Raw genomic sequence first — 27,994 nt, 5'->3', positions numbered from 1 at the left:
ATGAATCCGGAGCTCTGCCCCAGACCAGCTGTGAAACGTTGGCCGTACTACCCTCGGAGGGTGTTGATACAGTCTGGAGCTACCAAGCTAGACATATAAATTTACAAAGAAAAACCTATGCTCTTTTTTTACTATGGCACTAGATAGAGAAGGGCCTCGTAGAAGTTGAATGAATGAGGGGCACCTGGCTGGCTCAGTCAGTAGAGCACGGGATTCTTGATCTCAGGGTTGTGAGTTCGAGCCCCACGTTGTGTGTAAAGGTTACTTAAAAAATAAAATCTTAAAAAAAAGCAAGTTGAGTAAATGAGTATACATAAAGGCAGATTTAATCTTTATAGATTCCTAACACTTTTTTTAATTTTTTTATTATTTTTGAGAGAGAGAGACAGAGGGCGAACGGGAGGGGCAGAGAGAGAGGGAGACACAGAAAAGGAAGCAGGCTCCAGGCTCTGAGCTGTCAGCACAGAGCCCGACGCGGGGCTCGAACCCACAAACTGTGAGATCGAGACCTGAGCCGAAGTCCAACGCTTAACCGACCGAGCCACCCAGATGCCCCGAGGTTCCTGACACTTTTAACAAAGATTCTCCCCTCCTGTGCTTTTTCGCCTACCATTCTGTCTTTCTGTTGCATTAAGATTTCTGATATTGAGAGCCGGATTTCAGCCCTGACCATTGCAGGATTAAACATAGCACCATGTGTCCGCCTCACAAGAAGACGCGATCAGAAGCAAAGGAACCAGGTGCGTTTGTCCCTCACTCCCTCTGTTGGAATATTGCACCACCTGGAAAATTTGGAAGATAATGTATCTTTGGCTTTGCAAAGGCGTATTGATTGCTGTGTTCTGTTTGTAGGTACAAACCATAGACACATCAAGGCAGCAGAGGAGGAAACTGCCTGCCCCGCCAGTGAAAGGTGTGCTTGAAGGAAAACAGTAGCAGAGCTATCAAAGAATTAAGCCTGACTTTGAGTGACTTGGTGATCTGAGTTTGAGAACCAGACCTAACGGGGAGTTCTTACCTAGAAGTGCTCTTGTGGAGAATCTGTCTTGACTTGAATCCCCCCAAGAGGCAGATCCATGGACAAGGATGTGATTTGGAACGTGATTGCAAGAAATCGTGGTAGGAAAAGAGAGAAATGATTCAGGGAAGGAAATTAAATCAGTACAGTCCAATGTCTTTTTTTTAATGTTTATTTATTAATTTAGAGAGAGTGTGTGTGTGTGCAAGCGGGGGAAGGGCAGAGAGAGAGAGAGAGAGAGAGGAGAGAGAATCCCCAAGCAGGCTCTGCACTGTCAGCACAGAGCCCGATGCAGGGCTCGAACTCATGAACCGCGAGATCATGACCGGAGCTGAAATCGGGAATCAGACTGAGCCACCCAGGTACCCCGGTACAGTGCAATTTAGTTCATAGCTTACTTCTCTGGGCAAATGAGGCTGAATCCTGCTGGGGACTTCCTGGGAGACAGTATTGACTGCACCTCAGAGTTTTCTGCCCAATGAACAGGAAGATGAGGCCTATCAGCTGTCAGCCCTCAGCCCCTGAAGTTTCCGGTGGGGGTGGGGAGGCATTAATCCCCTGGTGCTTCTGCCCCACCCCGTGCATGAGCCAAGGGAGTGACGGTGCTTGTGGTCACATGCTTCCGGAATGTGCTGAATGACAGAATGTGCGGTGATGTCAGGGAAACGTGGGCAGGACACCAAAGGCATCTAACACAGCGCCCCGCCCAGAAGGGAGTCCAGCAATGCCGGGGTGGCATCCTCATCCACTGGGCATTTTGAACACTTTCCCTGGATTTAGGAGCCGCTTACGATGATGCCAAACCAGAAATTTAGATCTACAAAGTAGAAGAACAGACAGAAGATAGATGTTTGAGTCTTGGTTCCACCGATCTTTTCTTCAACATTTATTGAATTCCTACTTGATATTCCATGAGACCCTATACAATTACAATTTATTACAGATCCACGGTCCCTTATCTGAAACGCTTGGATAAATATATGTTTTAGGACATGTTGGACATCAGAAAGCTAAGACGGTACATGTACTGTATATTTCATAACAGTCCCCTCCCTCTGGTGTCTGGGGAAGCCTCTGATAAACACATTAAATCCTCTCAGCAAAGCTCGAGAATGTTCACACTGGGTGGGATGGACCAGGATTTTAAATGGCCACATGTCAGTTAAGTCAGGGTTTCCCATCAGACAGTTTTGGCCCCAAAGTTATAAAGATTTTGTCTTTAGAGCCTTTTATAGTCCAGAATTGCAAATAAGGATTTGTGAACTATGGTCAATTATCTCCAAGCTACCTTTTCCTGGAAAGCCGCTAACAATTCTTGAGTTCATTTGGTGCATATCATAAACATAGACACAAAATTTAGAGATTCTACAGTCAGACCTGTGGACTGCAATGAGATGCCAAGTCTAGAGCAAAAATCTGGGTGATGGGGACACCTGGTCTTTCTTCCTCAACACTCGGCCCCGCTCCTGGGTACCACTTACTTCCATGTGTTTCCTTTTAGCCGAAAACATTGAGGCATCTTCAGTGACCACCATTAAAACATTTAACCGCAACTTCCTTCTCCAAGGCTCCTTGACAAATAGGACTAATGAAAGGAAAAGCACCACCAAGGATTTGATGGTAAGTCAGCCCTGTCTCAGTGCCCATCGCTTCCACTGCCGATGGTGCCTCCAGTCTGTAGCCCTTCCGTCTGCAGCTTCCCCGTCAGAGCCCCAGGAAGCATCCTCGGTGGATGGTTTCATGGTCCGTTGGCTGGGGAGACGGGCGGGGGCGGGGGTGCAGTGAGAAGTGATGAGCACCGTGCCCGGTACCGCTCACCTCTTTGATATGTGGATACGTCCTCTCAACCGTACATCCAGCTCCTTGTGGGGTTTGATCCGAGAGAAGTACAAATACGTACATGGGAACGTTAAGGTCTGGTTGAGGTGCCAGAGTCTTTCTCCTGTTTTTGATCCAAATTCACTCTTCCTTAAATCTCTTATTAGCCCTGAATTACTTGTTGTGCTCCTGAGAAAAGCCAGCAGCTGCCCCTAAATGCAAAGGGAGGGACAGGACATCATTGGCACGTAAAGAGGCGATCGTGTAAAGAGGACTAACGGACTGTTTGCCTGAACACCAACACATGCTTCAGATTTGGGCAAAGGCTTGGTGCTGTTGATACGGGAAGTGATAATCCAGCTAGCCTGCCTCAGTGGTACCAATATGCTGAGGGCAGATGATGTCTGAGTGACAGGATTAGAGCAAGGGCCAGTTTATTCTGTTGTCTTTTATGCCTCGCCCCTCCCTCCCTTCCCCTTCCTCCCCCCCACCGTCCCTGTGCTCTGAGTGCGGAGCACCAGGTAATGATGTAATGGGGGGCGTGCCCTTTGGGGTTCCGGATTACTGCGCCTCTTTGGCACCCCATGGCAACAGCGTTGCCCGCTAGCTTTTCTTCACTGCTCAGCCGTTACCCTCAACCTTTTAAAGTCCAGTTACTTTGCTCCTGGCCGTCAGAGCGTTACTTCAAAGAGTAAAAAAGATGCATTATGCACTTAAAAGGGCAGACCATTAGGGTCAGGGAAGGAATCTGTTATAAATAAGAGAGTTACAAATAAATTACCTTTCATAGAGATAGAACACAGATCAAGGGGTGCCAAGGGCTGTAGGGAGGGGCCATCGGAAGAAGCCACTCGGTGGATAGGAGGTTTTACTTTAGAGGGACAAACAATGGCTTTCAAACAATGGTTTGAAAGGAGGTTTTCAAACAATGGCTGCACAACATGGTGAATGTACTAAATGCCACTGGACTGTTCACTTTAAAATGGTTAATGTTGGGGCGTGTGGGTGGCTCAGTCTGTTGAGAGTCCAACTTTTTTTTTTTCATGTTTTATTTATTTTTGAGACAGAGAGAGACAGCGCATGAGTGGGGTTGGGGCAGAGAGAGAGGGAGACACAGAATCGGAAGCAGGCTCCAGGCTCTGAGCTGTCAGCACAGAGCCCGACACGGGGCTCGAACTCACAACCCGTGAGATCATGACCTGAGCCGAAGTCGGTCACTCAACCGACTGAGCCACCCAGGCGCCCCGAGAGTCCAACTCTTAATGTCGGCTCAGGTCATGATCTCAGGGTAGTGAGATCAGGCCCCACACTGAGAGTGGAGCCTGCTTAAGATTCTCTCTCTCTCTCTCTCTCTCTCCCTTCCTCTTTGCCTTCTCCCCTTCTCATGCTCTATCTCTCCCTCAACATAATAAAATAAAATAATAAAATAAAATAAAATAAAATAAAATAAAATAAAATAAAATAAAATAAAATAATAAAATGGTTAATGTTACATCACCTAAGTTCACCTCAGATTATTTTGAAGAATAAGTTACCTTTAGATAATACAGCGAGGTTAAAAATGAAAGAATGGGCAATATTTCCTAAACAAATGCAAACAAAAAACAGCAATATCACTTTCAAACAAAGTAGAATCCAAGAGAAAAACATTTGGAGAAAACGGGGAAGGAGGATGTTTTAATTTTGATTTAAAAAAATCGGGGTGCCTGGGTGGCTCAGTCAGTTAAGCATCTGACTCTTGGTTTCAGCTCAGGTCATGATCTCATGGTTCGTGAGTTTGAGCCCCACATCGGGTTCTGTGCTGACAGTGTGGAGCCTGCTTGGGATTCTCTCTCTCCCTCTCTCTGTCCCTCTCCCACTTGTACTGTCTCTGTCTCTCTCAAAATAAACAAGTAAACTTTAAAAAATAAATAGGTAAGTCCTGAGCCTTTCTTGATTCAGCATGCAAAAGTGATACAATTCATTGTGCCATGGCTGGTGACTTTAAAATTCCCTTAGCAACCCTGGGAAGCCCAAATATGCCAAAAATAAATACAAATTACGAGGAGCCTGGGTGGCTCAGTTGGTGAAGCGGCCAACTTCAGTTCAGGTCATGATCTCACGGTTTGTGAGTTCAAGCCCTGTGTCAGGCTCTGTGCTGACAGCTCAGAGCCTGCTTTGCATCCTCTGTCTCCCTTTCTCTGTGCCCCTCCTCTGTGCACACGTGTGTGCTCTCTCTCTCTGTCTCTCAAAAATAAACATTTTTTTAAAAAATTAAGTACAAATGAGAGCATGTGAATAGTATAATTAATAAGCTTTAGTTAAGGCATTTCTCTTACTTTAAACTTCATGGAAGATGCACTTTGTTTCCAAGCATCAGTGGACCCTTTATAAAAGTTGATTTTTCACCAGCTACAAAGAAAACCTATTGAGGTTACAAAAAGCGACAAAAAGTGGGAAGCATAGAACAAACTTCTGTGACTCCAGTGCCAGAAATAATCTTCAACAGGGGGCGTCCAGATGGCTCAGTCAGTGAAGCGTCCTACTTCAGCTCGGGTCATGATCTCACGGTCCGTGAGTTCGAGCCCCGCGTCGGGCTCTGGGCTGATGGCTCAGAGCCTGGAGCCTGCTTCAGATTCTGTGTCTCCCTCTCTCTCTGCCCCTCCCCTCCTCATGCTGTCTCTCTCTCTCTCTCTCTCTCTCTCTCTCTCAAAAATAAACAAACATTAAAAACAAGTTTCAAAAAGAGAGACTCTCCAGCTGCGCTGTCATGCAGAGCTCTCCAAAATGATGGATATGTTCACTGTGTGGTGCACAATATGGCAGCCGCCAGCCACATGGGGCTGTTGGGCCCTTGAAATGTGGCTACTGCCTTGAAGGAACTGATTTTTTAAATCTCACTCATTTTAATTAATCTAAAGAGCCACATGTGCCTAGACTACCAGAAGTGACAGGGCAAACGTAGCAAATTGGAACAAAACTTAAAATACACAGAAACTCTACTTGGAAGTTAGAAAGCACGTACACCCACATACACGATGCATTCCAGACATCAGAGATAAAGGCAGAAACCAATGAATGCAAGCCAGAAAACTATAAAAATGATCATAAGTTCAAGAGCTTATTCTTCGAAAAAATAAAAAGCAGAGTGTTTTGTAAGCCAAATCAAGAAAATAAATAAATAAATAAAAATAAGAGACTCTAACAGATGTAAATTTTTAATTTAAACATACCATGCGATGTAAATATATAGTAATGAATTTTAGAGGCTTAATTCTAATAAAATAAGAATTACATCAGAATATTAGTAAGAACTGACTTAAAACTTAGTAAAACTTAAAAGATTGTCTGGGGCCACCTGGGTGGCTCAGTCAGTTGAGCATCTGACTCTTGATTTTGGCTCAGGTCATAATCTCACAGTTCATGGGATGAAGCCCTGAATTCCAAGAGAGCTTAGAATTCTCTCTCTCCCTCTCTCTGCCCCTCCCTTGCTCACTCTATCTCTCTCTCTCTCAAAATAAATAAACATATTTAAAAAAAAAAAAGACTGTCTGGACAAATAGTTTTGCTGATAAATTTTTTTTAAGTTTATTAATTTTGAGAGATCACAAACAAGGGAGGAGCAAAGGGAAGGGGAGAGAGAGAATCCCAAGTAGGCTCCATGCTGTCAGCACAGAACTGGACTCAGGGCTCAATCCCATGAACCAAAGTGAGGTCATGACTTGAGCCAAGATCAAGAGCGGGAGGTTTAACCAACTGAGCCACCCAGACGCCCCTCAGGGATAGATTTTTTAAGCAGAAATTAATTCCAGGCAATATAAAGTACTCCGGAACACTTAAAAAACTTGAAAACTGAAAGATTCGTGTTGTGAAGCTACACGTACGTGTGCGCACGTGTTTCGTGCCTGCTCACACACACGCGTGCACACACACCCCACACAACAGCTATCCTTCTTCACATGGACACACACGCAGCTTACTACATAACACATCAGCGAGTTAACTGCAGCAGTAACTTTTACAGAAATGCAAGGATACCTTTAATACTGAGGTATTGATTACTAGGTTACATCAGTAGTTCAACAAGAAAAGTCATTTCTTCCCAAATTAAATCTGTAGTTTAATCCAATTCTCATAAAGCTCTCAGTGGGACTTTCTTTCGAACTAAAGTTCCTGAAAGAATGACTCAGAAAGAATAGACAAAAGCATTTTGCAAAATTAAAGTGATTTTCCTGCTAGATTTTTTTTAATCTTTATTTATTTTTGAGAGAGAGACAGAATGTGAGCAAGGGAGGATCAGAGAGAGAGACAGAGACCGAATCCGAAGCAGGCTCCAGGCCCTGAGCTGTCAGCACAGAGCCTGACGCGGGGCTTGAACTGACGAACCATGAGATCATGACCTGAGCCGAAGTCGGACGCTCAACCGACTGAGCCACCCAGGCGCCCCTCCTGCTAGATTTTAAAACAAATTAAAAGCTATAAAAAATGGTCAGTGGAAAAGAAGGCTCAGAAGAGGTACAGGCATATCTGAGAATGTGTTTTTGATTTGTTTTAAAGTATTAGGAACTACCTTTTGCAATTGCACCGAAAACAATAAGATACCCAGGAATAAACCTAACTGCAGAGGTAAAGGATCTGTACGCTGAAAACTACAAGACACTTACGAAAGAAATTGAAGAGGGCAACAAAGAAATGGAAAAGCTTTCCATGCTTATGGATTGGAAGGACAAACATTGTTCGAATGTCTGTACTCCCCCGGCTGCCTGAGAGGCTCAGTTGGTGAAGTGTTCGACGTTGGTTCAGGTTATGATATCACAGTTCATGAGTTCGGACCTCGCATGAGGCTGTTAGTGGGGATCCTGCTTTTCTGTCTCCCCCACTCTGCTCCTCCCCCTTCTCAAAAATAAATAAACAATAAACAAATAAATGTTCTTTTAAAAATAAATAAATCAACATCTATACTACCCAAAGCAATCTACACATTTAATGCAATCCCTATCAAAATACTACCAGCATTTTTCACAGAGCTAGAACAAACAATCTTAAAATTTGTATGGAACCACAAAAGACCCCAAATAGCCAAAGCAATCCTGAAAAAGAAAAACAAAACTGGAGGCATCACAATTGTGGATTTCAAGCCATATTACAAAGCTGTAATCATCAAGACAATACGGTACAAGCACAAAAACAGACAAATAGATCAGCGGAATGGAATCAAAAACCCAAAAGTGGACCCACGACTATATGGCCAACGAATCTTCAACAAAGCAGTAAAGAATATCCAATAGAAAAAAAGGACAGTCTCTTCAACAAATGGTGTTGGGAAAACTGGGCAACAACATGCAGAAGAATGAAACAGGACCACTTTCTTACACCATACACAAAAATAAATCCAAAATGGATGAAAGACCTAAGTGTGAGACAAGAAACCATCAAAATCCTAGAGGAGAAGAGAGGCAGCCACCTCTTTGACCTCGGCTGCAGCAACTTCTTACTAGACACATTGCCGAAGGCAAAGGAAACCAAAGCGAACATGAGCTACTGAGACTTTATAAAAATAAAAACTTCTGCACAACAAAACTAAAAGGCAGTCTATGGAATGGGAGAAGAGAGTTGCAAATGACAGATCTGATAAAAGGTTAGTATCCAAAATCTATAAAGAACTTATCAAACTCAACACCCAAAAAACAAATAAGCCAGTGAAGAAATGAGCAGAAGACACGAAGAGACACTTCTCCAAAGAAGACATCCAGATGGCCAACCGGCACATGAAAAGATGCTCAACACTACTCATCATCAGGGAAATACAAATCAAAACCACGATGAGATACCACCTCACGCCTGTCAGAATGGCTCACATTAACAACACAAGAAACAACAGGTGTTGGCAAGGATGTAGAGAAAGGGGAACCCTCTTGCACTGTTGGTGGGAATGCAAACTGGTGCAGCCACTCTGGAGAATAGTATGGAGGTTCCTCATACCAACAATAGCCAAACTAGGGGAAGAGCCCAAATGTCATCAACTGATGAATGGATAAAGAAGATGTGGTTTATATACACAATGGAAGATTACTCAGCCATCGAAAAGAATGAAATCTCGCCATTTGCAACAATGTGGATGGAGCTAGAATGTATTCTGCTAAGCGAAACAAGTCAATCAGAGAAAGACAAATACTGTATGGTTTCACTCATACGTGGAATTTAAGAAACAAAACAAATGAACTTAAGGAAGTGGGGGTGGGAAGAGAAGAGAGGGAAGCAAACCACAAGAGACTCTGAACATAGGAAATTGGCCATGGGGGTGGTAATGGGAAGGGAATCAAATTAAATAACTGCGGTATTCCACATGCCAAATAAATTTCAGACAGATTAAAAAGTACAGGTAGGGGCACCTGGGTGGCTCAGTAGCTTGGGCATCCGACTTAGGCTCAGGTCATGATCTCATGAGTTTGTGAGTTCAAGCCCCACTTCGGGCTCTCTGCTGCCAGCTGGGAGCCTGCTTTGGACCCTCTGTCTGTCTCTGTGTCCCTCCCCTGCTTGTGCTCTGTCTCTCTCTCTCTCTCTCAAAAATAAACACTTTTTTAAAAAGTACAAGTAAAAAATGCATCACTTTTGGGATGCCTGAGTGGCTCAGTCGGTTGAGTGTCCGACTCAGTTTTGGTTCAGGTCATGATCTCATAGTTCGTGGCTTCGAGCCTGCTTAGCATTCTCCTTCTCTCCCTCTCTCTCTCTGCTCCTCACCTGCTCATGTGCGTGCAGGTGCACCCCTCTTTCTCTCCAAAATAAACTTTTTTTAAAGTATCATTTTTTAAATAATTAAATATTCCCAGTCAACGAGCACAAACATTTTTTATGATATAGAAAACAGGGCACCTGGGTGGCTCAGTCGGCTAAGCATTCAGCTCTTGATCTCAGCTCAGGTCTTGATCTCAGGGTCTTGAGTTCAAGCCCTGCATTGGGCTCCCTGTTGGGTGTGAAGCCTATTTAAAAAGAAAAAAAGCAGGAGACATTTTTAATTGCCTTTTCTTGCTCTTGCCAAGTGGCTGATGACCATGCGCTCATTGTCTCGCCGCAGGAGCCCAGTCTGGCGTCTGCTGTGATGTATTAGTGCCACGGAGCTCCACTGCCAGTGACCCACTGCCTCCGGCCGTACACGACAGTGCCTTGACCCAACAGCCATCCAATACTGTACCGATTTCCACCCGAGGAGGGGACCTGGGGGGGGCCATGGTGCACCACTGCACAGGGCTGTCCTGATACCTCACCCAGAAAGCAGCCCCAGACTTGAGCACTGCGGTCTTGCCCACTCGCTGCCTTAGGCTCCCAGGGGAATCCAAGACAGAAAACCGAGATGCTGGCTTCCAACAACAGAGCTCCCTGTTCAAAAGACGCATCTTTTCCGTGTTCGCTTCGCTACTGTGTGTTGTCTTTAAGATCTCTCTTTTTTTTAATCCCTTTGATTCAACTGAAAGTATATGTCAATAGTTATTTGTCCAAAGGAGAACCGTTGGGAGCTGGGGGGGGGGGGGGGGGGGTTGGAAAGAAGGGAGATGGAGATTATCATTGAATTCATCACCAGTTCTTACTAATCTCTCAAAACCACGTTTGTCCCACAAATGCTAAGGAAAAATGTGCAGATGTCCCCGCAATGAACATCCGGACCGTCCCATCTGGGGAGCACGCACCCAGCAAGGATGCAGGTCTCCCTTCAGCCGCCTCCTTCCTGGGAAGCTCCTAGCTACCCCTCTCCCCACACCACACGACCATAACCAGTGGCCCAGTCATTTCCATTGCTTTGCAATCACACACCACGGAATGGAAAGTTCTGACTCACCCACACCAGGCCCAGGTCTTTCTGAATCGAGGTCTCATGGAGAATTTAGGGTTTCCCCTTGGGCTCACTGACAGTTTCCCCACTGTGAAGGGGAGAGGAGCTTGAGAAAGCTCACCATTGGCTTAACTTTGGGGCGCTGTCTGGAATCCACGTGATGCAGCTTAGTGATGGCCGCGTCTAAATGGATTCTAACCACATGAGAAAATGTCCTCCAGAATTTATTTCCCAGTAGATAATTCGGCAAAAGTAGTAGGATGACCTTAAAGGAAAAAAATGGTTAAAGAATAGCCTTGGAAAGCTCACAGGCATGAAAAAAGCAAGGACAAACTGTGAGTTTAACAGACACACGAGCCGACACGTGCTCCACGTTTGCGGTCTCGAAGGCATGACCGTGTAGAGTGTGCTTGTAAAAGCCAGTGGAGCAGAATTCCGCTCAATGAACTGAGCATTTACAGCCTTTGTTAAAATTTGTCCCTGAGACATTCTGAATCTTAGGAAGAAAGCAAACGATGGGGGGCAAGGGGATAGTTTGACCGAAATGTTTTAAGTGACTGCTTTGAGGAAGGCAGTTTCTTCTCATTTTCATCCTTGGAGCAACCCTCTTCAGTAGGTATCCCCACTTTTCAGATTTGGGAACCGAGGGGGCCAGAGAGATTAGTTTGCCAAAGTCACACCTCTAAGCCAAGTGTCATCGGAATGCCTCCCCAAAGCCTCACCCTGCGCTGGTTTCAACTCCTACCTTCTTTTGCTGCTACACACATTGCCAGACCTGATTTGCTGCTGAAATGTGTGTTCCGATCCGTTCCTGATGCGATCTACCTATCTTCCGGTGACACCCTTTGCTGATCCTGTGTATGTGCTATCCAACAGAAGTGACTTCTTTGAAACACAGTAAATCTTGGCTTTTTGTTCTGTTGGTATGACTCAAAGCAGACAAATACAAATTTTAAAAACACAACAACAACAACAAAAGATCTGAGTTCCAAATCGAATGTTTCCTTTAAGAGGCATGAAAAGCAACTATTGGTGTGTTCCAGTGTTAATATTCAGTTTTCTTTGACAAAAATGTGTACTGTGTAAGCCTTGCAAAAAACAAAAACAAACAAACAAAAAAACAAAAACAAAAAGAAAAAAAAGAAGAAGCCTGCTCTATGGCATTTGAAATTTTATAAAGGTTTCCTTGTGCCAAATAAGTGCAAAGATTTAATTTACTATTAAAAACCATAAGCATATGTTATAGTTTCGGAAGACTTATTTTGTCATCAAGTGATTTTGATCTTCAGTGTCAATATTTATATTTAGATTAATTTTTATAAATGAAAATATTTTAATGGTTTAAGAAAACGAGGACAATAAGACCATATCTTTGATGACTTCTGAAAGTTATGCTTGCCTTCATGTTATATGCACATCGCCAAGAATTACTGTCAAGAGAAATGATAAAGAAGTAAAAGTCATTTATGAAAATAATGTGTGTGGGGGTGTGGTTTTTGGGGGTTGGGGAAGACTGGGAGTGGAGAGGAGGCAGGGAAAGAAGTCCATGGCCAGTCATCGGAGGGGCCAAGATTCAAGGCTGCTAGCCTCACACCCCACGTTCCTTGCAGTTACACCACTGGCTTTTCCATTGCTCGTTATCCTGAGAACGGAATTTCCCAGCATAAGCCCAGCAGTCTCAAAGCAGGAGATGGGAGGGGAGTAGTGTGATTTAATCCCTCAGGAGACCTTTTTGATTGTCATAACTTGGCGGGGCAGAGCGGGTTGGGGGGGGGGGCGGGTGCTCCTCCTGGCATACAGTGGAGAGTGGCCAGGGATGCTGGTAAATGCATAACCACCCACAACCAAGAATTATCCAGTGCCAAATGTCCATAGTGCCCAGGCTGAGAAACCTTAGACCCTGCAGGTAAGCCTGGACATCACCGGGGAGGCCCCTGCTCATCCCTGCAGGGACTGCATAGCCAAGCAGGAAGCAGGACCGTGACTCTCCCAGAGTCTTGCACGGGATCGGTGGCAACTGTTGCTTCTCTGAGGCTGGCCTCCCCAGACCCTGGCCCCTGCCATCCCTGAAGAAGAGTAGGAACCTTCCTCTAACCTGAAATGAATGAATGAATAGTAACTCTAATAGAAGCCACCAGCCTTCTCTATCTGGTGGCCCAACACAGTAATACTCCAACTTGAGTGGCACCAGAATCACCTGTTAAGACACAGATCCATAGGATTCACCCGGTCATCACTAGCGCTCGGTCTACCTTTCTCCACACTCCCGTGAATGTGCCTGGCACATCGGTGTTTGCTAAGCATTGGTGACAAACAAGCTAACATTTAGGTCAACAGGGCATTTCAGATGGGGGAGAACAACATCGTCGACCCACCTGAAATTCTCTTCAGGCAGCGTTTCCTGGCTGGAGTTCCTGATTTCTCCATCCTTCTTCCCCACGGCCCCAGCCCTGCAGGATAGGAATAGCAAGACAGTCAAGAGAGGCCAGTCACACTCAAGTGACGGGAACAGTCCGCCTCTCTAACCCGTAGAAGTCCCCAAAGCCTGTGTTGAGCAACCAATCGGCATCATCAGTACAGGTTTTCAAGAGAATCCATTTGAGCCAACAATTTGAATATCAAGAGTGATGGGCAGCTATGCTCACAGAAAAACTATGGTGCTTCTTGCTTCTGGGGTATTAGAACAGTGTAATAAAAATATTTCCCCCTAAGAAGTCAGTGCTTGATTTGCCACAACAACACCAAAAATGTGACCCAATAGTCAAGGCACGTGAAGCCTGCCAGAAAAAACTAAGCTCCACTCCTAGACTGTCCACGTCCTAGCTCCTGGGCCTGTCACCTTGTATGTGAAATGGGTTCTAGTGGTGTTAAAAGGTTCAATGAAATAACATGGGAGAAAACTCAGTATAATCTTGGAGTACTATAGGTACTCAGTGCTTGTGTCCTCCTTCTCTCGGGATAAGAAAATCCTTCACACACGAGCACCGTGACTTGTACAAAATGCTATGCCTCACTTTTCCTACTGATAGTAGAAAAGACCCTCGTTCTACAAATACGCACGCCTTTTACACCCTAACTCTGAGAGGAGGGCACCACCCTTGACATTGGGCTTGACCACGTGACGTGCCTTATGGTCGGTGGAACATACCTCTCTCAGTCCACTGGGGCTCTGTGATGAAATACCGGAGACCCAGCAGCTCATAAACAATAGGAATGTATTTCTCACAGTTCCGGAGGCTGGAAACCCAAGACCAGGGTGCCAGCATGGCCAGGTGCTGCCGGAAGCTGTTGTGGACCGCCATCTTCCCACTGCGTCCTCCCACGGTGGAAACAGGCGAGGAATCTCTCTGGCGCCTCCTTTAAAAGTACACCAGTCCCAATTGGGAGGGCGGACCCCTCATGACCTAATCACCTCCCCAAAGCTCCACCTCCTTATACCATCACCTTAGGGGTTAGGTTTCAACATATGAATGGGGGGAGCGGGGAGGCACATTCAGATTGTAGCAGATTGTAGCATTGGAGTCTCCAACCCTTGGTTTGGACTGGGCCACATGACTTGCTTTGGCCAATAAGATGTTATGGTGAGAGCTGCATAAGGGGCTTGAAATATGTTTATGGAGGTGGGTTTGCCCACTTACCTTTTGCCACTCACTATGAGAACGTGTCACAGGTCCAAGGAACAGGGCCAGACCCAACCAACCTACAGCCTGCAGCCAAGCTGGGCTGAGCCCACCCGAGATCAGCAGAGCCACCCCACCAACCTTTAGACAGACGAGCAAGAATAAACCACTGAATCTGGCAGTAGCTTATGACACAGGAATGGCTAATGGATACGCTACCTGAAAGATGAGTTTTATCACCTTAGATGAATCCTGCTGGGGAAGAAGTAAAGGTGAGTGGCTGTCAAAGAGAAAATCACATGCCAGTATGAAGGATGCATAAGCAAACTATTGGGCTGTTTGTTTTTGACATTTCACAATTGATGTAGGCAAATTCTGTTAGGTTTCCATCACGCACCCTAAAACATAGCATCGCTCTCTTGCTCTTACTCTCGCGTGTGCGCGTGTGCCTGTGCATGTGTGTATTGATCTCTCACAAAGGGTTCTCTTTCATTGAGATTTTCGATAAAACACTAAAGCACGGGAGACATTTGGTGTGTTCTTGTAAAAATAACCTCTCTCACAACAGCCACTCCATTTTCTCCCAGGGGAAGTATTTCCCATGCACAATTTGCATTCTACAGAACAGTTGGCTGTGCGAGCCTTCTGTCTCTGCAATTGAGTTCCAATTATGATAAAGTGCAGGTAAATGGAGCTGCATTTTAAAGAGTGTTCAAAGGGCTAGAAAACTTTAATATCCACTTCAAACACTGGAAACCTCAAAGAAGTTGTTTAGAAGGATCCAGGTTGGTAGAATCAAGTCCTACAATATGGAAAAGTATGTTTTATATCAAAGTTACCAGGTTTCATAAAGATGAGAGCTTTAAGGTAGCGCTTCTCAGGGCGCCTGGGTGGCTCAGTCGGTTAAGTGTCTGACTTCAGCTCAGGTCGTGGTCTCGAGGTTCAGGAGCTCGAGCCCCCGGTCGGGCTCTCTGCTGTGAGCACAGAGTTTGCTTGGGATCCTCTGCCCCCCCCCCCGACCCTTCCCCAATTGCACTCTTTCCCTCTCTGTCTCTCTCTCTCTCTCAAAAAATAAAAAATAAAAAATAATAAGCACTCAAAAAATGTAGTAGTCCAAAGTGGGGTACAGATAACACACAAGGTATAGAATGTGGTCAACTGCGGACAGGTGAAAGAAAATATTAGAACTTCTATTTATACTTATTTTTTATCTGGAAGCAAGTTTACCAATATTAAATACATGATAGATGACAGTACATGTAAATAATTTATAAATGAAACTACATCTTTTGAGCACGCATCATCAAACAGTTTTCACTCATGGCATATGTAGCCAAAAAGGTTTGGAGACCACCCACGAACTAGAAAACCCAGTACACTTCTCATGACTCAAATTCCCCTTCCAGGTAGTCCCCACCCCTGCCCTGTCAGGGACAGTGCTAACTCTCAAGACATGACCAAGACTTGAAGGGCAGCTGAAAGCAGGGCAGAGGTGGGGAGGTCATCCTGAGAGCCCCAATCTATTGGTTTGCCTGGGATGAGTGTCCCTCCAACCCTTCAGAGAAAAGCTTTCGGTCAGTCTTGCCTTCCTTGCTCTTCCCCCCCCCCCCCCGCCCCGCCCCCAGCCCAGGGAGGGAATGTCTACTTCCTAGCCAGCCATCTCAACTGAGCTTCTAAAGGACATCAGGGTATTTTTTTCCCAGAAACAACCCAGGAGGCAGCCTTGAGGTGTGGGGATTTCCAATCAAGTGTCCTTGTGGCTCTCTGAAGCGGACCCAAGTTAAATCTCTGCTAGTAGAGGTAAGAGCCACGTGGCACGGTGAGGCAGGTGGAACAGCCTCTCCTCTATCCCGTTCTGTGTCCCTCCGGTTTATAGCCCCCAAAGCCCTTCAGCCAGGCAGGCTCAGCCGTTCACAAGCCCAGCAACCTAAGGACCTCCAGGAAGTCTACTTGCACAGGAAAAGGGCACCAAACATCCGTACATCTGCCATCTCTTAAGATCTCGCGTGAGTCCAGGAGAGGCTGTACTCTGCTCTGAGCAGAGCAATTTGGAGAGTATGCCCTTGACACTTCCCCATCCAGTTTGCCAAGTTCTCAGTCTGTGCTTGCTCAGGAAGGTCTGCGAGACCGACCTGAGAGCCTTGTGGCCTGAGGACCTCGAGAGCCACCTTCTTCTCTGTGTGCTGTGTGATCAAATGAAAAAGTGATGCTGGCCCAGAGCCAGGGTGTGCCACAGCCATGAGGTGTTAGGATGACAGGACGAGAAGGCACGTAATTGCTGTCCTCATTCATTGAGCAATATGGCCATTACTTAATGGAAGCTAAAAGGGCGATTCGCAGTCAGTCGGGGTAGGATTTTTTGTTGCACTTCCGTCTTCAACACGCCCTCCCTGTTTCCTGGTAATGACAATAGCTTGGCACTTTCAAGCCTGTCTTTCCTGGTTTATTCTTCCCTTCTGTTTTATTCATTTCATGACAAACGCACTCAGCAGTCAGAAAAAGATTTCCGTCTTTGAGGACGGGCCAGTCTTTAAAAGGGGAAGGCTGGACAAGCATTCTTTGCCCTGATAAATGTAGACCATGTGTCGTGAATGCTCTACCGGGAACAGACTGTGAATGAGCATTTCCACCCCATTTGTAATTTGGGTCTTTGTAGGACCATCCTGGTGATGAATGGGTTTGCTCTCCTCAGTCTGGCAGAGTTGAGGTTCTTTTTTGTCTTTGAATGACACTGTTTTTGCTTTTGCTGTGCCCAGTAGCTATTCTTCCTAGTGACCACGGGCTATTGAAATGCTGACTATCTGAGGTTCAACAGCTCTGCTGATGTCACTCGGCCAAATGTCAGCTTGGTGCCCGTTGATTGTTGAACTGTCTGATGACAAAAGAATAATAAGTCAGTCCTTCTTGACTCGAAGGAGTTAGGATTCTGCTCTGCTGGCCTCCACTCTGTCTTTGATTGCAGGGGAAAATAAACATCTTGGCTAATGCTGAAATGATAGATCTACAATGTGGTTAGAAAGCCCATTTCAGGCATTGTCAGAGCTGGGCTGTACCAGATGGGAATTCTGGACCACAGCTCCTGGTAGGGTCCCATTTACCCTTTGTGGGTCACAAGCCATTAAAGCTAAGACCTTTCTCAACTCTGTGTCTTCCCACATCATATTCAATCCCCTGGAATGCCTCCCTCTGACTGGGAAAATCCCTACCTATTCTTTAAGAAGGCTGTGCTCAAGTGTCACCTCCTCTCTGATGGCGCCGGATCCCTCCCAGCCTAGGAGAATCCTAGTGTAACCCAGGTAGTTGGAGGGGGGTGCCACTCAAAATCTAGGTTCAAACCTATACTGGTTCAAACCCTTAATTCTATTTCCTGCGAAGCCCAAAGCCTTTCCCCAAAGTCTGTGAGTTTGTACTTTTGAAGATCTGTGGTTTCTGATCCTTGCTTCCCTGCTGCAGGCTCTGTTTCGCACTGCAACAATCCAGAGAGGAAATTTAAGCCCGTCGCCATTTTCATTTAAAACAACAACAAAGACAACAACCCACCATTTCTAAATAGTAGACCTCACTGAAGGGCTTCAGGGCAGCAGGAGCTGGCAGAGGTTGGGGGTGGCGTGGGGGAGTGGGTGGGGGCATATACATGTCACCTAATGGCTAAAAATCCCACTGAGACATTCCTGTTCCTCAAAAGTCCTCTTTCCAACCAACAGTGGACTTTCCATATGGCACCAGTCTCCTGCTGTGCCCTGTCTCCTCCTCTCTGACCTCCAGGATTGCTTGGCCAACTCCACGGGCCTCCGTGATGTTTTGGCCCCACTGAAAACTCAAGGCATACAATCTGTCCCACTTTCTGCCCCAAGCACTTGCCCAGAGACACCTCTCCACCTATGCAGAGTGCCGGGACTCACTGTTAAGCTATCATTTTCCACCTAGTTGTGTGATTCACTCCTTCCTCTCTATGCAGACCATTTTGCATGTTCCCCCATCACCATCCCATTTATCACAGATAAATATCATTTATGTGCAAGTCTGGATCGATACAGTGAAATCCTACGTTTAGTCCATGATTTAAGGCAAGACATTGAAAAGTTTGGGAGGGAAGTGACCCAATCAGATTTGTGAGTTATTCTTTTTAATTGCTCTGGATTTTTAGCATAAGGAATACATTGCAGCAGGACAAAGATTATGGGGAAACTAATTCAGAGACTTCCCAGAGAGTCCAGGAACAAATGAAGACAGCTTGGATCAGGGCAGGGAGGAAGGAGAATTTCGGTGGATCCAGGAGACATTTTGGAGGCAAAAACGGGATTGGGGAATTGGTTGGATATGGGGAGTAAAAAAGATTGAGGTGTGAAATAAGGAAAACATTGCTCCCATTCACTGAACTGGCGGATGGTGAAGGAAGATGAATTCCTTTTGGGATATGTTCAATTTGAGATATTGGCCAAGTGGAGAGGTCCAGGAGGTAGGTGGGTCTACATTTGCAGAGACCAGGGCTGGAGGTGGAGATCAGAGGGCTACTGGGACATGGATGGAACCAGAAGTGTGCACATGGATGAGGTCACCGGGGGACCTTATAAAATCGGATAGGTACCGAGGGCCTGGACCTATGGAACCATATCGGCCGAGGAAGAGCAGCCAGAAAGAAGGAAAACCAGGGGATAATAATGTCTCAGGAAACAGGAAGTTTAAGAAGGAAAAAGCGAGTGGCTACTGAGTGCCAAGTTGTGGGCACACCAGAAGACATCAGGGTTCTGACTGCTCGACTCCATTCCACCAACCAATACGGAAGTAGAGGCACACGAGTAAGCACAATCCAAATAAAAAGATCAGTTTGGGGTCATGTTGAGTTTCAGGAGCTTTTGGAACATCTTGATAGAGATATCCAGGTGCAGATTAGAAACACACATTCACTCACTGAATTCAGCAGCATATGTTTAGTTAGTGTCTACCCTTTGCCAGGCACCAGATAGGTAAAAAGTAAAAGATTTGTAATTCCGCCCTCTGGCAGTCTGCAGTCTAGGAAGACACAGAATTAATGACGCTGGCATCCCCATTAGAGAAGGACATACAGTCAGAACTGGGCAGAGTCCTATTGCCCAGAGGCAGGCTGGGGGTGCAGGGGTGGCCAAAGATCGGTATTGAATATCTCAAATCTGGGTCTCTGGCTTGTCCTGTTTTATTTCATGTTCTCTCACATCTCCTTCCTGGTGCCTTTTTGTCCTTTATTTTGCCTGAATGACGCATCTGGGGTTTAGAATATCTGTTCCTGCTGTGAAAGATCTTGTATTTCCTTTGATCTTCAGAATTTGTATTATACCTTCAGGTTCTTAACTGTGGTGGTGGTGGGGAGGGGAACCAGAATCCCCAGGGGGGGTGCTTTTTAAGAATACACATGCCGGCCCATGCCAGCCCCCTTTCCCTACCAAAATTCTAATTTCACACAATCTTATTCCCTATCTGATAGAATAGGCAGTTAGCTAGATATTAGCAGGGAACAGGATTTTCTGACCATTAATCAAACAAACAAACGAACGAATATAAATAAATAAAAATCCAGAACACAAACAGCTAGGAAAAGCCCCAGGGAGCACACATGTGCCTTTCCCTATAACCACTGCCCTAAAGCAACCTATAGCTTCATTATAATACATTTACTTTGTAGTTTCGACTCCCCTTTGGAAGGGAAGGCTGCCATGACAGTTTGGACAAGGACCCTATAGGGCCACAAGGTCCCCCCTCCCAACCAGTAGGAGGGTCCCTTAGTTGACTGGAAGCAATCTCAGAGACTGCCCTAGCTATGGAGGCAAAAGCATAAAGAGAGAAGGCACCCCCAGCCCTGGTGCATCTGCCGTCTCTGAGCCTGCCTGCTGTCCCATCCGGAGAGTGTACTTCTGCTTTTGAACTTTCTAATAAAGCCTTGCTTACTTGAGAGTTTGGCTCTGCATTCTTTCTTGGACGAACTCAAGAACCGGGGTCTGCACAGAGGCAGGGAAGGGACCCACCCTCAACATGGCCCCCTCCCCACCCAGGCCCAAGGCAACAGTGAGGCTGAAAACAGGTGTTCAAGGGTTGGAGGCAGACGAGGAGAACCAAGAAGAAAAAGGAGAGAGAAGGGAAGAAAGGCAGGAAGGCCCCCCAGGTTTCCTGCTAGGGCTGTTGGGTCAGTAGCTGAAACAATGGAACAGATATGGGATGTAGTTCTTGCTTTTACTCTGAAGTTTGCTCAGATTTTTGCTTGAACTGATTTTGCAATCTCCACAGTTTTTCATTAGCTACTCTGCGCAACACCTAAAATTATCTGAGTAACTGAGAGAAGACTGATTGTACCATTCCCACCACCCCTGTAACTTAGCACCCCAGCTATGTAGCGGTGATGTCCCCACCGCTAACCACGCAATTACATAGAAAAAATAGGGGGGTGCCTTGGTGGCTCAGTCAGTCGAGCGTCCGACTCTTGATCTCGGCTCAGCTCATAATCTCATGGTTCATGAGTTCGAGCCCCTCATGGGACTCTGCACTGACAGAGCAGAGCCTGCTTGGGATTCACTCTCTCCCTTGCTCCCTGCCCCTCCCCTGCTCACCCTTTCTCTCAAAATAAATAAATAAGCTTTTCTAAAAAAGAAAAATATATGTGTTTGCTATGAAAACCAGATCTGGTTTTTGTAACTGGGTACTGATTTTGGAATCTCTGACATCGCAGAGTGGAAACTAACGGCATCTCTATCCGTCAAGCACATATACAAAGTCATAATAAGATTGGGTACTTTTAATACAACTGTTTCTAAGACAGTAAAGATATTCACTCTTTTTTCCCCTATAAGAAAAAGCTACACAGAACCCCTTTCTGTGCTTACGGTGGAAATTGTTCTTGAAAATAGTCTGTTATATTGCTTGGGGTACTTTATTTAGTTTGGAATAGCCCAAGAAACAATGATGCTGCCCTCCAAACTCATGGCTCTTATTGATAGCTCTACAAATTTTCATGTTTCTGCATTAAAGTGAACTAATATTCAAAGGGAATTAAGGTGCCCTGAACTAAAGAGTAGATTTTGTTTTATTTAATCTGTTTTCTCTCCCTCTCTCCGTGTCCTACCCACTTCTTAAGGTCGAATGCCTTTATTTACATAATTGCCCACCTTTGTTTCCCTTCCTCAAAGGTGTTTTTGATGCATGATGCATCAGTCAGTTGAGCATCCAACTCTTGATTTCGGCTCAGGTCATGATCTCAAAGTTCATGGGTTTGAGTCCTGCATCGGGCTCTGCACTGACACTGCAGAGCCTGCTTGGGATTCTCCCTCTCCCTGTCTCCCTCTGTCCCTCCCCTGCTCATTCTCATTCTCTCTCCCTCTTTCTTTCTCTCAAAAATAAATAAACATGAAAAAAAGATGTTTTTGATGCAGAAAAATTTCCTCTCCATCTTCATTCTTCTTTAGCTCAAGGGAAAATTCTAATGCATTTCCTTCTTGCTGGTAGATTACTGTAACTAGTATAACCAAAATGTGGATGATCTGAGACCCTCCCTGGTCTCCCGAGTGTTTGGAAATAGCTACTTTCTCTACTTCAGCTCTATCCTCCTCACCCTGAGAGCATCGTGCCACCGAATAAAACTGTGACTTTGCCAGGCCACTGGGCTTGACTGTCCTCTGCCGGTGACTACTCCTCCTAACCCAGCCTCTAGGATGCACCCTTCCTTCCTTTGGTATCCAAAACACCATCTTCTGATTTTCCTCCTTTCTTGATGATCACACTGACATAGTCTGAGCAGAGAAGGAGCCAGCAAAGGTGCTGGAAATAGTGTGACAGAAGATATAGAAGAAAACCAAGAGAGGGTGATGTCATACAAACCAAAAGAAGAAAGGAGTAGGAGTTCACTTCATCAAATTCTGAAGTCATGTAAGGAAAAAAAAAAATGAAATTGCATTCAACTGGCAATATGGAGATCAACCAAACTTGGACAAGTATACTCTTGGTGCAATGGAGAGAGAAGCCTGTTTGGAGGGGTTCAGGAGAGATAGGTCTTGAGCAAGTGGAGAGAGTAATATAGACAGCTCTTTGGAAGAGCAGAGAAATGGGTCCTGGCAAGACAAGGAATGAGGTCAAGGGAGGTTTTTACTTTTGTCTTTTTGAGATGGAAGATTCTAGAGAATACCTGCATCCTGGTAGAACTAATACTATACAGAGAAAGACATTATAAATACAATAAAGAGAAGGGGATTCTTCCGGGACCAACATCCTAGAAAGGACAAAAGAGGAAAACAGGGATTCTACATCGACTGTAACAAGAGGCAAAGTAGAGACCAGAGATACAAATGCAAAGAAATTCGGAGATTTCGTGGCTGGATGATGTTTATTCCCATCTGGTTGTTTCTATCTTCTCAATAAAGTATGCGCAAGGCCATCAGCTAAGATGAATATAGGGGGAGAAGTTGGGTTTTGCAAAGAGAGAAGAGGTCTGAAATCATCACTGTAGAGAGTTAAAAAAGGACATCCCAGGAAGTACAGCAAGAAGTGAAGTGCAGACTACCCTTTTGAGATTTGTGGTCTCAAATTTAAAATGAGGCTGGCTAATGAACACAGACATATTTTGTGTAAAGCACTTAGCCCTGACCTGGTATACAATGCCCATTCAGTAAATGCAAGCCATTACTATTTTCCCACATGAATATGTCTTTACTGTTTGCTTAGATGAGATACAATCCCGTCCAAAGAATGGATGGATGGAAGGAAGGAAGGAAGGAAGGAAGGAAACAAAGAAAGAGAAAATGAATCTTGAGTGAGATGGCTTTACCAGCATTGTAAGTCCATTAAATACAGAAAACATTTCTGATAAAGTAAGATGACTGAATTTAAGAGTCTTGAAAAGTAGACCTAAAGCCTAAGGAACCAATGAAACATGAAGAACGTGCTATCAGTTAAATAAGATTTTATACAGACACGGTACCACAAGTTTGTCTCATTGTGGCTACTACATTGTGATAGCCTTGTGCAGCCCTGTAACATAAGGGCATGGTTGGCCTGGGATTACAAACTTTGGTGGGCAGACTACAATATGGGTATATTGCACATAAAAAAATACTCTTGGTTAAAATTTTACTCTTGGTTAAAAATACTCTTGGTTAAAATATTACTCTTGGTTAAAAGAGTAATAGAATCGATTAAGCAGCTCTTATATTGAAGTGAGCTGTGGAAAGAATTTGGGGAGGCTATTATGACAATGAAAATATCAGCATAAATCTAGAACTTGGAAAGGTCACTGGTCTATCCTTGAGATTGGAAGCAACAGCTCCTGCATCACCCCACTTTGAGAAAACATACAGGTGATCTAACATGAGGCCTTAACCCCCACTGTGGTCCTTGGCCCTTCTCACACTGGGGACAAAGCCAGGCAGGGGTTGTGGGGGAGGGCTGTGCTTAGAGAACAGAACAAGGTGATTGATTAAAATCACTTTTTATTTCACCTTATTGAGAGGACCATAGAGCTGGGGTTCTTTAATGTATCAATGTCTTGGGGAAGAGAGCGATCCCTCCTTTTACAACATGGTGGTGCATCACGTGCTTAACTAGGAGTTACAGCCTCCATGCCACTTTCCAAATGTATATGATCAGCATCGCTTTCCAAAGGGCCTTTCTGAAGTTAGCTGATTGTACTTATGATGTTGACCTTTCTTTCCCATGCTGTCAAGGGGTCTCATCTCCTCCATCTGGCAGATGCGGGTCTCCATCACCTCCACTTGAGTATCGCCAAGTCTCCATTCCCTCGTTGAGTGTCCCAAGGCCCCTTCAACCTTATTAACTGAAAGGAAACTCCCACGAGCGGTCTTGGTTATATATGGGTCATAAAAGCCTTCATTCTGATGTGTTAAAAACTTGCGGTGTGGAGGGTTCCTCAGTGTGGAGAGTTGGTAAACACGTCTCCCTGTTCCTCCAAAATGGCAAAATCCTGTATTCAAATCCTTATATATTAAATGCTGGATCTTTTACTGTAATTACAATAGTACATTTACTTATGCTTGATTACCCTTGCATGTCTGGGTTAATAATATTCTTTTTGATATAATGCTGTCAATATATTGACAGGAAATAGGAGAAACTGGTGTTCACTTTTTTTGATTACTCTTCCTTTTTATAACAATTTTAGAGAGATACAAAATTCATATACCATACCATTCACCTATTTAAGGTGTAGAATTCAATGTTTTTTTTTTAAATATATTTACAGAGTTGATGTAACCATCACCACAATCAATTTTAGAGCATTCTCGTCGCCCAAAAAAAAACCACAAAAAATAAAAAAACAAAAAAACCACATACTCATTAGCTGCAACCACCCATTTTCCCCTTACCATGCACTCCTAACCCCAGGCAACCACTAGTCTACTTTCTGTCTCCAGAGACCAACCAATTCTGGACACTTCACATAAATGGGATTATGTAATATGTGGTCTTTTGTGACTGGTTTCTTTCACTTCGCATAATGTTTTCAAAGTTCATCCGTGTTGTAGCATGTAACCTTCTTTTTATGGCTGAACATCCATTGTACGGAGAGACCACATGTGTATTCATTCATCAGTTGATGGACATTTGGGTGGTTTCTGCTTTATGACTCTCATGAATAAGGCTGTTAGGAACATTCATGTACAAATGTTTTGCGAACATACAGGTTTTCATTCCTCTTGGGTATTTACCTTGGAGTAATACAGCTGGGTCATATTACAAATCTGTGTTTTAACCTTTGGAGGAACTACCGGGCTGTTTTCAAAAAGACATTCCATATTCCTACAAGTAGCTCCTACAAGCAATTTATGAAAGTTTCAATTTCTCCACATCCTCAATAACATTTATTATCTCTCCTTTTGATTGTAACCATCCCAGTGGGTATGAAGTGGTATCTCATTGTGGTTTTGATTTGCATTTTCCTGATGTCTAATGGTGTTGAGCACCTTTTCATGTGCTTATTTACCACCTGTGTTATCTTCTCCAGAGGAATGTCTATTCAAATCCTTTCCTTATTTTAATGGGATTATTTTTTTTATTATTGAGTTGTAAGAATTCTCTATGTATTATGGATACAACTCTCTTATCAGGTATATAATTGGCAAATATTTTCTCCCATTCTGTGGCTTTCTGTTTCACTTTCTTGACGGCGTCCTTTCAAGCACAAAAATTTTTTAATTTTGATGAAGCCCAATTTATCTTTTTTCTTTTGTTATTTGTGCTTTCGGTGTCATACCTAAGAAACCATCGCCTAACCCAATACAATGATCATATACACTATGCTTTCTTCTAGGAACATTATAGTTTTAGCTCTTACATTTAGCTTTCTTGTCCATTTTAATTTTTATGTATGATGTGAATTTAGAGTTTAACTTCATTCTTTTGTATGTGAATATCCAGTTGTCCCAACACCAATAGTTTGAAAAAACTATTCTTTCCTCCATTGAATTGTCTTGTCACTGTTGTCAAAAAATCAGTTGACCATAAATTTTAGGGGTTTTTTTTCTCTGAACTTCGAGTTCCATTCCACTGACCTACAATGTCTATCCTATGCCAATACCACACTGTCTTAACTACTGTGGCTTTGTAGTAAGGAGTATGAATCTTCCAACAATGCTGTTCTTTTTCAAGATTGTTTTATCTATTTTGGGTCTCTTAAATTTCTATACGAATTTTAGGATCAGCTTTTCAATTTTTGCAAAGAAGTCAGCATGAATTTTAATGGATATTGTGTTGAGTCTGTAAATCAGTTTGGGGGAGATTAGCACCTTAGCAATATTAAGCCTTTTGATCCATGAAGATGTTTCTTCATTTATTTAATGTCTTTCAAGAATATTGCATTGCATAGTTCTAAAAGTATAAGTTTTGCCCTTATTTTGTTAAATTTGTTGTTAAGTATTTTATTATTTTGATGCTATTATAAACTATTCCTTTTGCTTTTAGAGTTCTAAAACAAGTTAGAAAGGTTTCCGTCTTTTTCTATGCTTTAAAAATCCCATTTTAAATAAGATGGGATTTTTGATGTTTGATGAACTTGACCATCAAAAACTATTGGGCCAGGTTCCTTCTTTAAAAAAAAAAAACAAAACTTTTTTTAATGCTAATTTTTGAGAGGGAAAGAAAGAGCGCAAGTGGGGAGGGGCAGAGAGAGAGGGAGACATAGAATCCAAAGTAGGCTCCACGCTCTGAGCTGTCAGCACAGAGACTGATGGGCTCAAACTCACAAACCCCAGACCATGACCTGAGCCAAAGTTGGATGCTTAACCAACTGAGCCACCCAGGAGCCCCACCAGGTTATCTTTATAAGCCCTCTTCCTCTTTCTTGTTCGCAACTGCCAAAAGTTTGTCTATTTTGAAAGCCTTTAAAATAAAACAAAACTTGGTTTCTTACTGATCAATAAGTTATACTGATCACTACTCTTGCTTTTCCTAACTTATTAACTTTTGCTTTGCTCTTTATGATTTTGGTGATTTTCCCCATATTTTTGGACTTACTTTGTTCTTTTTCTAGCTCTTGAGTTGAAAATATAGTCCAGGTATTTCCCATGTTCTCTTGTAAGTACAAGTAATGCTACGCATTTTCCCCTAATGCTGCTTTGGCTATATTCCCTAAGTTTGGATGTATACTGCTTTCTTTGAAAAATGAATTTCTTGGGGTGCCTGGGTGGCTCAGTAGGTTAAGCGTCTGACTTCAGCTCAGGTCATGATCTCGCAGTTTGTATATACGTGTATATGTGTATATATGTATATGCGCATATACATATATACACATATATATGCACATATACACATATATACACCCCACTTTTCAATTAGCAGTTGCTCGCAATAAGTTTTTCAATCTCTCTGTCACTTGACTTTAAATGTGTCATAACTACAAGCTAGATAAAGTTTTGAAACCATTTTTAATTGAAACCAGAGGTTGTGTTATAACCAAAAAATATTATCATTCACTTTTTAACGTTTATTTATTTTTGAAACAGAGGGAGACGGAGCGCGAGTGGGGGAGGGGCAGAGAGAGAGGGAGACACAGAATCTCAAACAGGCTCCAGGCTCTGAGCTGTCAGCACAGAGCCCAATGCGGGCGGGGCTCAAACCCACGAACCATGAGATCATGACCTCAACCAAAGTCGGACACTTAACCGACTCAGCCACCCAGGCACCCCATATCATTCACATTTTTTGTGGATTACTAATAATAATGTACTTTCTATTTGTTACCACTTAATGTTTTTAATTTACTACATGATTTCTTCTGGACTTTATCCTTTTCCTTGCCTTTTGTTTAATTAAAAAATGCATTAAATTTCTATTCTTCTAGAAATCACCCATAAAATATTTCACTATTACATACCAGTATGATTTAGACATAACCTCAATTTTTACTGATTTCTTTATATACCTATATTTCTTTTGTCCCATATCTTTCTTTTCTGTGTCATCAATATTGCCTGTGGAAGAAAACTTTCTGAGTTCTTGAATATTTTAAAAAATGCTTTAAAGGGCCTTTATTTTGCCTTCTTTCTTGCATATTCTTTTACTTAAATATAGGATTTGGGATTCAAAATCTCCAAATTTTGAAGATATCCTGTGATCTTTAAGAATCCAATGGTGCTAGTGTTTAAATATGCAGTTTCTTCCATCGACTGATTTTCATCTGTTTTTTCCTTCAGGTGGAAGGAAATGTCTGATCCAAAGATAGTATACCCTTGTTGTCCAGTGCTAGATTTATTCTGTCCC

The 27,994-nt window shown here is 43.8% G+C and overlaps 1 protein-coding gene and 1 long non-coding RNA gene across 9 annotated transcripts in view; one reads left to right on the top strand and one right to left on the bottom strand.

Moving 5' to 3' along the window:
* The window catches only part of MYRIP (myosin VIIA and Rab interacting protein), a 366,936-nt gene extending 354,817 nt beyond the window's left edge, over positions 1–12,119 (top strand). For 5 of the 8 annotated variants that reach the window (XM_053221637.1, XM_053221638.1, XM_053221632.1 and 2 more), the window contains 3 exons: positions 636–740; positions 853–913; positions 2,520–2,803. In XM_053221637.1, coding sequence (XP_053077612.1) covers positions 636–740; positions 853–913; positions 2,520–2,803 — 450 coding nt within the window. Of the gene's footprint in view, positions 1–635; positions 741–852; positions 914–2,519; positions 2,804–9,890 lie in introns of those variants that run through there. The other 3 variants (XM_053221639.1, XM_027040749.2, XM_053221635.1) reach the window with 2 other exon arrangements.
* Positions 595–3,714, bottom strand: LOC128315333 (uncharacterized). Its single transcript, XR_008298074.1, has 3 exons — positions 3,418–3,714; positions 2,500–3,048; positions 595–1,835 (listed from the first exon to the last, which is right to left on the bottom strand). It is a non-coding gene; the product is annotated as an uncharacterized LOC128315333 (long non-coding RNA).
* Positions 12,120–27,994: the final 15,875 nt, after the last annotated feature.

Source organism: Acinonyx jubatus, chromosome C2 (genome assembly GCF_027475565.1).
Source record: "Acinonyx jubatus isolate Ajub_Pintada_27869175 chromosome C2, VMU_Ajub_asm_v1.0, whole genome shotgun sequence".
NCBI classification, from domain to species: domain Eukaryota; kingdom Metazoa; phylum Chordata; class Mammalia; order Carnivora; family Felidae; genus Acinonyx; species Acinonyx jubatus.
The sequence above is the reverse complement of the archived record's forward strand: the minus strand, read 5'-3'. Positions and strand labels throughout refer to the sequence as shown.